Raw genomic sequence first — 14,962 nt, forward strand, 5'->3', positions numbered from 1 at the left:
CCAGAAGCACCCACTTAGCCTCTCTGTCAGTGCTGAGCAGAAGGAGATCTTCATCAACTCTTGTTAGTCAGGAGCACACTCAAGGGAGTGGGGTGTTTGAATGTTTAATCTCTGAGAGCTGACTAAATGAATACGTGAGTGGAATGGAGAACATGAGCCATAGGCCACTCCATCTGTGCACCAAGATTTGGAAGCACTTCTTGTGGTGGCTGATTGGGCACTCACTCGTGGTTCTGTGACAATAGACATAAAGTAACAGAGGCCTTATAGCCTCCTTAGCTAAGGTCGTCTAAGTGCCTGTGAAGGGCATGGCCAGGTGACATCTGAAAAGTCTTTCCTTGAGAGGTACCCAACCATTATGTTTTACACCAGCATTCAATGATATACAACAAATATGTAGGGGGACAGAAATGGGAACTAATTAGCCATAATCCACAGTCCCTAACTTCAGAAAAAAGGACTTTTCTGAGATTATGGAATCAAAAATGAAATCAATCTGGCTCCTTGCACCCAAAGAAAAAAATAAAGAAGAGGTCTATTCTTCCTGAGACTTCCACAATGGCACACTCATCGGTCACTGCAGTTGCTACCAGGACCTACAGCTTCACTCCCCACTCCCAAATTGTCTACTCTCACCCAATTGAAGCAATTCCAGCTATCACTGGCTGCAGTCAACCACATAGACCCTCCCTCCAGTCTTCTGCTTCCTATCCTGGTCAGATGGCACATCTAATGTCCACCCAGGATGTCTGTTAGCAGTGCTTTCTGAGTTCCACATTTTTACTGAGGAAAAATTAGGCTATCATCCCTGATGAATGAGTTTCCATAGCCTTTCCCAAAGGTCACCCTTTCTAGAAGCATACAATCAGTCAAGCACTTCTCAAAAATATGAAGAGTGAAACAAAACGCCTATCAATACGTTGAAAGTTGTCACTGCTACCCAGATGCCAGATATAATGCAAAAACAAACAAACAAAATCAACAAAATATACCTCTCCAGATTAAAAGCTAAGGACTTGGAAAACTTCCAAATTCATATTGGGAATCAAGCTATGACTTTCCTGGTAGACAATGAAATTGAACTCTCTGCCTTCAAAAGTCCACTCTGTCAAAAAGTTATCACCAGCAGGGAACTAGGACTGTTACCTCTCACCCCTTCTGCCAGCACAAACCTGCAGCCTGGTGAGCACCAAGCATGAAATCCTGCATATGTGAAAATGTGCCATACTGCTTCCACAAAGAGACTTCCTTTCCAAATTAAAGGCATCCAGTCAGTCAGCCTCCCTCTCCTTTAACACTGCACCAGCCTGAGACAGATAATCATAATCCCGAACTCCTGAAAACTCTCTTCTCAGAGGTACAGGTCACTGATTCACCTCTTGGCCTGGTCATGCTACCTCACTGTGACCCTCACTGTTATCAGAAAGTAGTTTGGGATTCTGATGGACTGTTAATCTCCTTGGAACACTCCTCTCCTCCTAGTAAAAATGCCCAGTGGGGATTGTCAGACAGTAAGATTTCTGTGCAATCACCTTGCACTCTGTGGGTCCCAATCCACTGCACCCTTCATGGATTGTTACTTGTACTCAGCTGCCACAAGGGCTTGGAAACTCTCCCACTATTTAGGGGGAAGCTCTGACAACAGATTTAGTCAAGCAATCAGCACCTTTTCTCTGAGGCAGCCTGTTTCTCTGTCCTTTCCAGCCTCATCACATTTTCCTAAGGAAAAAAAATGAGCTTCAAAACTGAAATATTTATAGACTGTCAAACTGCTAAAATATACCTCTACTGCTGGTAAAGTTGTTTCCAGATCTCCGAGTTTCCAGTTCCACAGTGATTACCACACACACTGGCTCAGCCTTCTGCCACCTAGAGTCTGCTGGTACACCTGCCTGGACTTAAAAAAAATGCCTTCTACCTCAGTTCACTCCTGTCAGACAGCTCTTCCTTGAAATGACTGAGTCACGGAAATGCCACTTATGTTTCTCCACAGTTTGCTTCTCCTTTTGATTTTGATTGGTTTCTTTACCTTTTCTTCCTTTATTAGCTTGTTTTTTAGCTTTTCTTTTCTTTTTTTTTTTTTCCTCAGGAGAAATATTTGGTAGCAGTAATCATAGTAAGCATATAAAGCACCTACCAAAATTACATTCACAAATTCACTTTAGGGTCATCCTGATACATACGTATGCTTCTTCAGCAGTGAAATTCATTGTTTTTAACTGTATAATCTAGTCATAACTTAACTTTGGTCATAAATTGAAAGTAAAACTCCTGCTTTAACCCAAGTTGTTTGTGTGAGGCTGGTCATAATTGGAGGGTTCATTGTACTATACATTTGATTGTAATATGTGCACAACTAGAATACAGCTAAGTTTCAGATTTTCAATTGGTGAATTAATGATATGTGACATATCTTTTTTACTTATATATTAATATTGTATTAAAGCTAAAATATTTAAAATTTGATATACAAACAGCACTCACTTACTGATCACCTACATTAGATAATGTTCTACTGTGAGGACATTAAGATATTCTTTTTTGGTGATTAAATAGCATATATCAACATTATCTTGAACTATATTTGTACTTCCTGGAATTTAAAATTTAGCAAACTATTTGAGAATAATAAGAACTGCAAGAGATAACATTGATAACCTCTAGCAAATTTGAATTATTGCACAATGATGAGAAAAATCTCAAGTGAATTATTGAAAGACACATAGTTGTATAAACATTATTTAAAAAAGCAAAGTTGTCTAGCTTTTTATTATTTTAACATTTTTCTATTCAAAGTATATATTGAAATCCAAAATGTTTTCATTGATCAGGAATGTGTAAGGAAAATTTTAAAATAGAGTAGGTATAATTATAAGAAAAATATGTGCTTAGTCTATTTGTATATTTACTAACTCCATATCCACGTCAAGATTTTGTTAGATGTGGTGGTGCATGCCTGTAATGCCAGCATTAGGGAGACTGAGCTGGGAGTATCACCAAGAATTCAAAGCAAGCCTGTATTACATGTTCAGTTCAAGAACAGTCTGAACTACATAGTGAAACCTGTCTCAAAAACAAAAATCAAAAGCAAACAACAACAACATATTAAAGAACAAAAATTAAAAAACAAGATTTTGACCATATTTTTATTTCAGTCTTGTTGATGTAATATTTGTTCATAATTTTAAGTGGACATTAAAAATGTCATACATTCTAAGATATTATTAACATAAAATCAGGTAATAATATTTAACATTAAAATTATGTTAGTTATACAAATTTTACTATTATAGTTTATGACTAAAACAGCAATAAGAAAATAGGGTTAGAAGGTAATGCATTTTATATATAATAATTCTGAGACTTTTTGACTAATTAAAAAACAAAAGGATTCAGTTACTATGTATATTCAAATTTTTGTTCCTTTCTCAATAAGATAATTAAATTATAGCACTGTTTTTTTAATATTGAGAAAGGCTGTCAAATGAAGTGTTGATAGCTGTCCTGTGTTACCCTTTTTGCTTAGGATGAATTTTGGAGTTGGTTAGCTTTCATTTGTTGATTTACAAGTTTATATAAACATAGACTATCTCTGTATCTATCTATCTACTTAGTGTTTGTTGTTGTCGATGTTTTTGTGATACCAAGGATTGAAGTCACCATCTCACATTGCTAGGTAAGGGCTTACACTGACCTAAATTTCTGGCCTATCAATTTAGTTTTATCCTGGAACCTGAAGCTTCATTTATTCATATATCTATTGTATGGGCTAAGTCAAATGTTTTCTATGAAGTATTTATAAATTCTAGGGTGGTTTGGTTTAAGTTTTTACCAAATTTTATTTATATTAAGCTAGAATACATATTTTTCTGCCTTTTGAAATTATATAAGATGATAATTCTCACTTCATTTTATGATTTACAAAAGTAAAGAAAAAAAAGTATCAATGTACTCCGATAGATTTCAAGTGGGTTCATCAAGTAGTCCAATTTTGATTCTAAATGATGTCGCAAAATACTATTCTTTCCTATGACAAGTAGTATTTTAGTTCACTGCCAACTAAACCATGACAGGTCACTGTAGGCTTCTTACAGATTGCAGCATTCTGTTCAAATGCTGTTACAACAATGGACACTTAAAAAGTTTTAGAGTTTTGAGGATTTTAATCTTTCAGTGTTTAATGATATATTTCCTGTGATCATTCCAAGTAACTTCAGAAAATGTGACTTGCATTGGTCTCCTTAAAAAAGGAAACATAAGGCTGGGGATTTAGCTCAGAGGCATAAACGCTTGCCCTGCAAGCATGCGGTCGTGAGATTGATCCCAGTACTGATTAATTAAATAAATAAAAAATAAACGAATGGAAACATATGACTATAGATACACAAATGATATCTGCCAATACATTAAAAATAGCCAGCTTAACTAATAAAGATAATATAACATTGTTTATATTTGATTTGTATGTTTCTAATTTGATATCAAATTTATAAAACTTTAAAATATAGGAGTTAGAAGGATAATAATCATAGTGCAAGTGTGCACTATTTTTATAGGATTTTAAAATTTTGAAAATTTTATATTTTGAAATTTTAAAACAAAACACAGCACTCAGTATTAGGTATAATTTTTATGGTCCCATGTCTTAGTTAAAAAAATCAAAAAAGATATGAACAAGGATTAGTACTACTTAAAAACAGACTTTTTTCAGATTTACATATTTAATCCGTATTGATACAGATACATCTATCCACTTGTATGAAAAAATATATAGCAAGTGACTATCCCCATAATAATCAGTTTCCACAAATAATAATGTTCATAAATTTTCTAGTTCAATCATAATATAATGAATGATCAAAAACTACATTGTGTTTAAATTCAGTAAGAAATATACTATAACAAAAACACTGTGTCACTAATCCTTAATATATTCTCCTGAAACTCAAATGAATTTATGTCAATTGTGTCATTTTCTGCAGAAATACTCACAGTCCTTTTTTATAAGTGTTTTTACAGTATTTGAAACAAATATGAGTGCTGCTAAGTGCAATCTAGTGGAATAGCAGGCTCACAGACACATTGAGAGGAGTCCTCATACACCTTATTTACCAGATCTAGCAAGTGGCAACTTCTGGCTTTTCCCCAAGGTCAAAATGATGATGAAAGACAAATTAGAATAAGGTGGCACTCATGGTAGCCAAATTAAAGTATCTTCTATTTCATGTTGCCTGTAATAATAGGATCATGTAGCTATTATGTGTTCTTACTCACATGTTAGAAGTAAAAATTAAAAAAACACTTCATGATATTGTTAATAAACATCTTTTCAAATAGAACCTGAAAAGAAACTAAATTCTATCTCTATCCGTACCTTTAGAAACCTCTTCATGTTCATTTATCTTTACATCCAATTAAAATACAGATTGTAAAATACATATGTTTACAATGATGTAGTATCTAGCATGAACAATTAATTCACCTTGTGTGTATTATTCAGTCTTATGTCTATTGATAGAACTGCCAATGTCGATTTATGAAGTGTTATAGCTTTTCTTTAGATGGTCCCCTAAGAGTCATGTGCTCATATCGCTGGGGCTTTGTGGAGCTGACTGGATCATACCAGGATTAAGGGTATATAGCACTTAATTCATCCACTGGTTGGAAATAGCGTAGTTCTGGGTGTGGAGGAATGGATTTACTGAAAACGGAAGACTCACTCTGGACGCAGATGGCACCACTCAAAAGGTTTATAGCTCAGATAGGGTAAAAGGGAGTCTGCAACCGCTTGTTACTTCCCTGTCTTGTCTTTTTTTTGCCATAAACTGTTTCTTTTCTGTGAGGCTCCTTCAGCATGTTGCCTTCCCTTAGAGTCACTTGATTGTGGGTTGAAGAGCTCTAGAAACTACGAGCTGAAGTAAACCTTTGTCCTTTAACTCAGGATTGTTGGGCATGTTTTCTCACCATTGATAACAGAGACAAAGTTTACTCACCATTGTTTTCAAGAATTTAGCCATTTTATTAACTACATAATATGTAACTTAAAAATAATATATCTTCATGTTCAAATGACCATTATTTTATGTAAATAATAATATTTAAATGAATTCTTATTGGACTTAACTCACAATATAAATTATAATGTTTATTTTATTGACATAGATCCATATCTAGATCTCATTCTTCATACTTTTGTCCATTTATGCTCACTATGATCAAAAATGTTTTTCACTATGATATGTTATTTTACAAAATCTGCTATCATATGGAAATGCATACACTTGGCCTGATAGTAACGCTATTTATTACATACTCTTTGTGTTTGACCACTGGGTTTGCATTTATTCTTCTATACAATGATGACAAACGTTTTTCAGATTTCAGTGAAAAAAAACACCAAGCTGATGCAGGCATACTGTATGGTGGTATAGATTTCTATGAGATCTGATGATATACATTTTATCTTTGTAATGTGAAATAATTAAATCTTAATATGAAATAGACAGCTGAAAACTTATTGCAACTTAAAAATTTATATGCGCATCATAGAAGGAATGTTGCTTGCTAAATAATTTTGAAAGAGCTGATAATGAATCCCAAAGAGGATGGACAGATCTTATTTATTTATTTACTTATTTATTTTAACATACTGAGGATGAGGTAGAAAAATAAAATAAGACACAAGAAATATTTCAAGTTTTTCAGTTAGAGATAAACATTACACTTAAATTATTAATATTTGTGAAATTTAATTTAGGATTATTAATATTTATAATGCCTTTCAAATTATGTGAAAGCATTTATCAATCTATTTTTCAAATATCATTAACCATGTGCCTAAAATCAAAAAATTACTGTACTAAGGTTTAATAATACAATCATGAGAAAATTAGAAGCAGTTTCTTGTCACACAGTATGCAAAATTCTCATTTTATGCTTAACTTATCTAGAAAAATTTGATTTTTGGAATAAGCACCTGACAAAGACTTCCAAATTACTTTTCCTTGAATTTTATATGGTTCTACATTAAGTTTCTGAAAATGTTCTTTTAAGAACAGAGACTCCTTTTCTACCCTTCATTGTGTACAAAGGGCAGACTGTTTTTTCCCTCTGGCAAAAATTGATTTACCATGTTTCTTTTGAACTATAATCAGTCCTCTGTCTTTTTTTCACTCTAAAAGTCACATGTAAAGATCTTAAGCACAAATGTAATCCTTTAGAGAAAAATCACATTAAAATAAAAAATCTAAATGGCAGAAAAAGGAAATTAGTTTCATATTATGTTATTCATTAGAAAATATATATGTTTTATGAAGTTATCTTAAGATGTGAAATTATAGAAAAATGAGGATTTCATATGTATAAGTCTTTTATCATTTGCATAAAGCAAATTATTGTTGTAATTTGTTTAAGATTGTGACTTAAGTTACTCAGACTATGTACATGTATGAGACACTGAAGTAGAATAACACAAAGTAAAGAGTAACACAAAGAAAAGGCATTAAAATCAATTTTGGTAATCATAAAATCATAAAATCAAATATCATAAAAATCACATATCATGTGACTGATGCGTCACATGATAGTTGTGAGACAAATATAAAGGATATGAATATTATGTTGGTGAGTTAGAAAAGAAAGGAAATTTAAACTTTATTCCTCCAAAGAGAACTCTATTTTATGGTTTATAGTAGTCATTAGCAAACTTCTAAGATAACATGTAATTTATCAACTTGTGATTTCTTATTATTTTTTTGACTAGTGATTTCTTATTGGTTTTTTTTTGAAATTATGTATTATTTCTACACTTTTTCCTGTTTTGTTTTTTTCTCTAAATAAAATTCTAAAAAAGAAGTCATTGGTAAAGATTAAAAAAAACATACTTTTAGCTAGAAACTTGGGAAAAAGTCAGGTATTTCAAAATCATGAAAGAATTCACATAAATAAAGTGTGCTTTTCTTTTCGTTTCTTTTTGTTTTTCAGGCACTGCTCTAATGGTTCTGAAGGGCAGGTGTACAATGTATAGAAATTTTTAATGCTACCACAGTTAAGGGCAACAACACTTACGCTGATTCTAGGAAGCTTCCTGCTCCAGCTATTATTCTTCCATATTCAAGGCTACTGATGTACACAGAAGCCACTAATTAGTTACATTACCACTGCTTCTTCCTCCAGCATAAGCCTAGTGAAATCTTGCAAGCCATTGTTAGCACGGAGCAGAAAGTGAATGAAAAGAATAGGGGATGGGAAAAAAACGGTGAGCAGTGAAACCATCTTGGAGTTCTTTTATTGCAGCTAAAGTTAAAGGTTTATAATATCTATTTGAAGTAAACTAAGTTTTGTGTTGTGAGCATAAGAAACCTGACTTGATATATTGGGTGAAATGTACTCACTGTTTGCTCATATTAGTTTGGACATTAAATTTATACTAACACAGTATATTCTATGTTTAACAGCATGTTTCAGAATATCTTGTCTATGGATCCTGAATAAATCCACTAATGTTCCATGCTTTTTAATCACATTTATAATGATATACCACATCTCCTGCAGAGATTTTGAAAAGAATAAATTAAGTAAGACTATTTAATATCTACAACAATGCTTGACACATTATGCACTTAACCTGTGGCACCATGACCACCAGTAGTAGAAAGTATTACCCTCAACTGAGCTGGACTAAAATGCCAGAAATAACGTGGACAATAGTGTACCTCACACTCTCCTTTGATTTCTCCCTCTTTCTGTATACATGAAGTGTTATCTATTCTAGGGAAGTACTGGTTTACACTGCAAACAAGAATCACTTGGTATTTGATAGCAAGGATGCTAGTAAGGGAAATACTTGAGGAAAGTGAAAGGAAGCCAATATATAACAGATATTCGGATGAGGTGAGCTTTGAGAAAAATGCTTAGGTAGTAACTTAGAAGCTACCTGAAGAGGAAATATTTATGAGAATATGGACCTATTATGTTGAGAGTGCATTTAAGACTTATTAGTTAGGGAAAAAAACCTCTATGTTCTGACTAGGAAGATTGTGGGTTGGGAACTGGAGGTTTAAATAGCTATTGAAAAACCTGTGAAAAATAAATTTTGACAAGTACTTTACTAATTATCTCAAACTTTTATTCAATGTGAATTTTTCTCAAAAACATGCAAGCATTGCCTTCCTCAGGAACCTCAGAAATCTCCCCTAAACTATCTCGGACTGCACTAGTGAAAGAAAAATATTTCAAGGCCACACTTGAAATTCGTTATTTAATCTATTCATTTATCTACATATTTGCTCACAAAGGCCTATATAGAAAAATGAGTATTTCTCTTCCATGAGTGCAGCTTAGTGGAAAATTATTGCTAGAATTTCTGGGAAAGTGAAGTCCCCTAAAAAGGCAGAGTTCACCTTGGGGTGAAGTGGTGACAATGACTAGCAGAAATAGACCACCTACGGAGAAGCAACAATCAGAAGATTGAAATGGAAACATTTCATCCATTTGCATACACTCTTTACCAGTTATAAAATTAGGCGTTCATGTAACATTTAACTTGAACTGATGATTATGCTACTAACATCGTAAAAAAACAGAACAAGATACAAATAAACACGACAATTTTAGACTTAAGTCCATTCTATCAAACACATGAAGACAGCTACTGTCATGCCCTAATTTTACTAAGATACAGGTAACTATAGATTTTCAATTTTTCTTTATATTACATGGTTACAAAATAATTTCAAAATGTTTTTTCTCATCTGTTATTTGTGACCACTCCTTTTAAAAGTGACATCAAATTAAACAAAGGTTTCAAATGAAATCTAATATAGCTCAGCAGAACTATTTCTTTCAATTATTTTGATGTTACCTTCATATTCACGAAGCCAAAATTAAAGCTAATATTTTACAATTAGCTTCATACTTCCACCCAATATAGATATCCTCACAGTCAAAATGTTACAGTGTAATGTACATTAACCATTTTACTGCCAGGTCACCTTTTCTGAATGACCTTGGAAATATTCACACACAATCCACAACTGTTGCTAAATAAATAAATGAAATTTCTAAATGAAAGGTAATAAATCATACAGATAGTCAAAAAACACAGACTGTGATGTAAAGTATGGACTTAAAACATCAAGTTTGCATCGAAGGATCTTTAGCAAGAAAAATACAAATTACACAACAGAAATGTTTTTTTTTTATGTAATTATGCAATTAACAATCAAACAAAAGATTTGAGCAAGTAACAAAGTTAGTTCCACAAAGATTTAGTAGGAAAATTGGGATGACTTGGTACTAAAACGGTTAAAGAAAAAAAAAAAAAAAAAAAGACTAGCACACATTTGTTTTTAAAGAACAGATTAAATAATTTAGATTAAGGTATATGGCTGATTAGATAAGGATCAGAAGAAAATACGTGGTAAGAAACAATATTAGATGAAGAACACTAATTTTGAAGTGCTAAAAAAAAAAACAAAGAAAATTGGATAGCAAAGTTGATGCTCTAAAATGATGACCATGAGAAACTGGAAACTATTAGAGCTTCGTATCTACAAAATATCTTGAAATCATTAGAATTTCAAGAAACGTGATTCAAAGTATATGTCACTCAATTCTAAAATAAATTAATATAAAGCTCTGTAGAAGATAATGTCTTAGAATTCTTCTACATTTCTCTTTCAAATACATTTTCCTTTAGGATACACATTTAAAGTGTTCATGGAAAAAATTATTGTTTGTCTTGTGTAATAAAATGCAGCACAGTCCAAGCAGCTGTGAGTAACACATTTTTATTACCAAATTAATAATTTCAAACTAGACCAGAAGGGACCCTTTCCCCCTGGATATGGAACCATATTGTTCCTTCTCTTAGCTAAGCCAGGAACCTCTGATTATAATGAAATGTGCCTAATTAAATGGCAGCAGTTGGACTTTGATATTTTGGTTAATGAAGTCCTTGTTTACTTTGATTTCATATGGTTCATAAAATTCCTAAAATAGAACCATGCTCTGTCATGAAACATTTCTAAAGAAGGGTTTGACAATAGAATTACAAATCATCAATCTCCATTTTGACATTTCCATCTAATTTACTAATCTGCTCAAAGGATTAAAGAATAAAATAATAATGTTTAAACTGTGTTGAGGCATAACATTTAGAATATGCTTAAGTGTTTGAATCTCATTAAAGTTTGGAAATGTTAAATTTCAAAGTCTGAATCTGAAAATAAATAGGAACCATTAAGATTAATAAGATTGAGCTCAGATAACCTCTTCTTTTGATTTGGAAAGGAATCATTCTATAATACTTTAAAATTATTTGTTTTAATAATAGCATTAGGACCATTACTAATATAAGTTATAATAATGAGAATAAAAAGGGATAGCATCTACAGAGAGGTTACTCTAAGCCAGGATATGTATGAAATACTTTTGGAATAATTTTTCTGCCATATGAAATATGACGGATATTAAAAGCTTGCATTGATCACTCTGTTTTAGAATACAAATCATGTAAAAACAAATTCCACACTATAATTATTGCACATTTAAATTGTACAAACGGAATGACTTTTACAATCTGTAAGACTTACAAAAATGCATATGGTTATTAAATAGAAATCAAAAAAAAATAAACCCAAAATAATTTTAAGTTATTTTGATAATATTTACTGAGTGATAATCACACAATGTAGAATTTTGTACTATGAAAATAGTATGGCAAGTCAAACTTATACAATGCGGATTATATTATGAATCTAAATATTCTCCTTTAGAATATATATTCCCAAGATAGAATTTCAGATTCTCATATTCACGATACAAATGAACACTATACTATATGGACTACAACTGTAAGTTTTTCCTCCACAAATTTGATAGGTATAGTTGGTCGTATCACATACAATAGCTATAATGGATGGGTTGAATGAAAAATACGGAAGACAAGACAAAGTAAGACAGATGACTCTAAAGAAACAGATATGATGGAACAGTTAAGAATATCATGTTATACAAGTTTTAAAATCCCAAGTAGTCAGTATCAGCATCCATACTGCCTGTGGAGTATTAAATAAGCAAAAAAGCAGTAAATATGTAATTTGTTTTCACAATGAATTATAAAATAATGCTACAATAGTATTTCTCATATTATTTAATAATAAAAATTTGCTAACCTCCCAAAACTCATTTTAAATTTTAAAAAGTTTTTTGCAGTGTCTTCACAGTAATTACTTTTTATGTTTGATAATAGCATGCATCTCTGTTATTAAATATTAATTTCCTTACCATTGTGTAGCTGTGAGCCACTTTCATTAATTCAATACAGCCCTGGGCATCGGCAAACGCTCGGATTCCTAAGCAGTTTGAGGGATGCAGAAGCTTCATGAGGAAGTGGCAGCACACATCGACCACCTGCGGGAGCTGCAGCAGGCACGCTGCGGCAAGCAGGTTCTCGATGGTGTCTTCCTTCAATTCTAAGCAGCCTAAACATAAAGGAAGACAAATATGGAACAGGTTTTAACATAAAACAACATGTAGAACTCAATTACTCAAACAGGAGACCAATGTGTTGAGTACTGGCAGACTAGGTTGATAATTAACATAAATATAGCTCCAAAAGGACCACAATTTGTTTTAAGCACTATACTTTTATTTATATGATACTCAAAATCACTCAGTAGATATAAAAAGTTTCAACTAAAATGTCTATATCTATTTTGAAATAATTGTGGTACTTCCTTTGTGAAGTATAAAGAAGAGAAATAACATTTGAGTTATATCTTCAGGTACAGAGGGCACGTATTCACTTGTTCTGAAAAATGCATGTTTGTACATGAATATGAAATAGTTGTGCACACGAATAACAAACATGTTTGAATTTATATGGACATATGTTTTGATTGATAATATTTCTTTGTGGTTAATAACTGCAAAGTATGAGCTCTTCAGCATTTCCTTTATTTCCTAAATTTTGGAATAATTTATTAAAGAACTGGGCTGAGAGTGTTAAAAATTCTTCTTTGAAATATTTTGGATGAAATCAATCTAGGGTTAGATTTTAGTTAGTGAGTCAATATTTCAAGTTCTTCACCTCAGATTTTCTATTCATACCTGAATAAATTCCAATAAGTTTCACAAGTGGTTTATTCCATTTCTTGTTAAATATACGATTAGCTCTTCACTAGAGATGCCCTTACTCAGTTTACCTTAATACAGGGCCAAGAAGCATTTCCTTTGAGTCATAATGGACCTAACAAGTTCTTATGGCAAGCTGAAGGGCTAGATGTGTGTTGCTGAGACCAGTGCATTCAGAATGAGTCTTCTTCTAAGTGCTCTGATTCTGCCGCCAGCTGTTAAAAGTGACAATATAACCAAAGAAGGTATAGAAAATGTATTTGAAAGCCCCTGGGTCCTGAATTAAAACCTGGAATCATTAGTTTCAAATATGAATATTCAAATAAGCATTAAGTATTTGAGTATATGTAATTACATAGGCTCTTGTAGATTAATCAATTTTGTTCGGTATTTTTTGTTTTATTGTTACATAAAAACTGTAAGTATGTGAAAATTTACTTTCCATGTAATTTTTGCCTTCTGTTGTTTCTACCTTGTTAAATCAATCATGCTTTCTATTGTATTGCACATTTAGGTAATCATTTGACAGATAAACTTTCTTTGTTGTTATTGCAAACATAGAGTAATAGTCATGCAGATAAATTCTTACCAGGCTAATAAGTTAATTAAATTTTGTTTAGAAACAATTGGCCTTGCTGCATATGAGGGAATATAGTTTAATACATACTGGCAAACTTGGTTATTTTTATTTATATGTCTCCTCATCTCTACCTGTGTTTTCTGTATTTCTCAAACAGACCATACCTAAGATTTGTGTGTCCGTGTTTGTGGGATTCTCTCTGTGTCTATGTTTTTCTCTTTTTTGTACTCACTTAGAATATCTAAAAATTTCATTATCTTTCATTTTTAAAAAATTCACTAAATTATATTTTTATTTCTAGACATTCCTTTTGTAAGATTATTGGCAATGTTTATATTTTCATATCTATCTCCAAGTTAATGGACACATACTTAGATATAGCCAGCATTGTGTTGACACTGACTTTTCAGCAGTATAAACATCCTTCATTTCCAGGATTTCTTTCAATAATCTTTAATTTTAGAAATTATTCCAATTATGATTTTCTCTCTACAGAATTTCAATTCACAAATCATCAACTTTTGATGCATTTATGATCTTTGCATTGAGCTATATCCCAAAACCATTTTTATTTTTTTAAATTTTGAGACAAAGTCTCACAAAGTCACTAATTTGCCTACAATGGTTTGAGCTTTTCTTCCTCTTGCTCAACCCACGAGGGTTCTAGAATTATAGCAATGTGCTACTAAGCCTTTCTATCAAAATAAAATTATTTAAAAATTAATTTCAGACATCATATTTCAGTTTTAACTTCTTCAGCAATATCATCAAAGATAAAGGACATTCCCTAATACAGTGGCAATATCATTATCACATGATATAGATACAGTATTATTTATAAACTATATATATATATATATATATATATATATATTGACTTAGTCAAACTTTCAACTAGTATGTCATATAGATTTTATTTTTAAAATCAGGATCTATTCAAAAATCACATACTACATTTAGTTACTGTTATGGTTGATACATTATGTCAAAAGCTTAACTAAGTCTAGAGCTTCACTAAGTAATTCCTCAACATTTATATATCCTGTGGTGTGGAAGGAAAGTCCTTTCCAACCCAGGATGTCATTCACGTATCAATTTGAGAAGTTCAAAGTTTGACTAAGTTACTCAGAAGGAGGCTAAGATCCTCACATTGCAAACATCCTGAGCTTGTGCAAGAGGAGGGCACACCTACCCTGGGTGAGTGAGCCTGCGTATTATAAAAGGGAGGAAAGGAGGTTTACTCTG

At 32.2% G+C, this 14,962-nt stretch overlaps 1 protein-coding gene across 2 annotated transcripts in view; it reads right to left on the minus strand.

Annotated features, from left to right (window-relative positions):
* Window positions 1-14,962, minus strand: part of Klhl1 (kelch like family member 1) — a 382,405-nt gene that overhangs the window by 200,217 nt on the left and 167,226 nt on the right. For both annotated transcript variants that reach the window (XM_063246827.1, XM_063246826.1), the window contains exon 4: window positions 12,289-12,485. In XM_063246827.1, the coding sequence (XP_063102897.1) occupies window positions 12,289-12,485 (197 nt within the window). The remainder of the gene's footprint in view (window positions 1-12,288; window positions 12,486-14,962) is intronic.

This window comes from Cavia porcellus, unplaced genomic scaffold, assembly GCF_034190915.1.
Source record: "Cavia porcellus strain 051 isolate PalLab524CR breed Dunkin Hartley unplaced genomic scaffold, mCavPor4.1 scaffold_4, whole genome shotgun sequence".
Taxonomy (NCBI): Eukaryota; Metazoa; Chordata; class Mammalia; order Rodentia; family Caviidae; genus Cavia; species Cavia porcellus.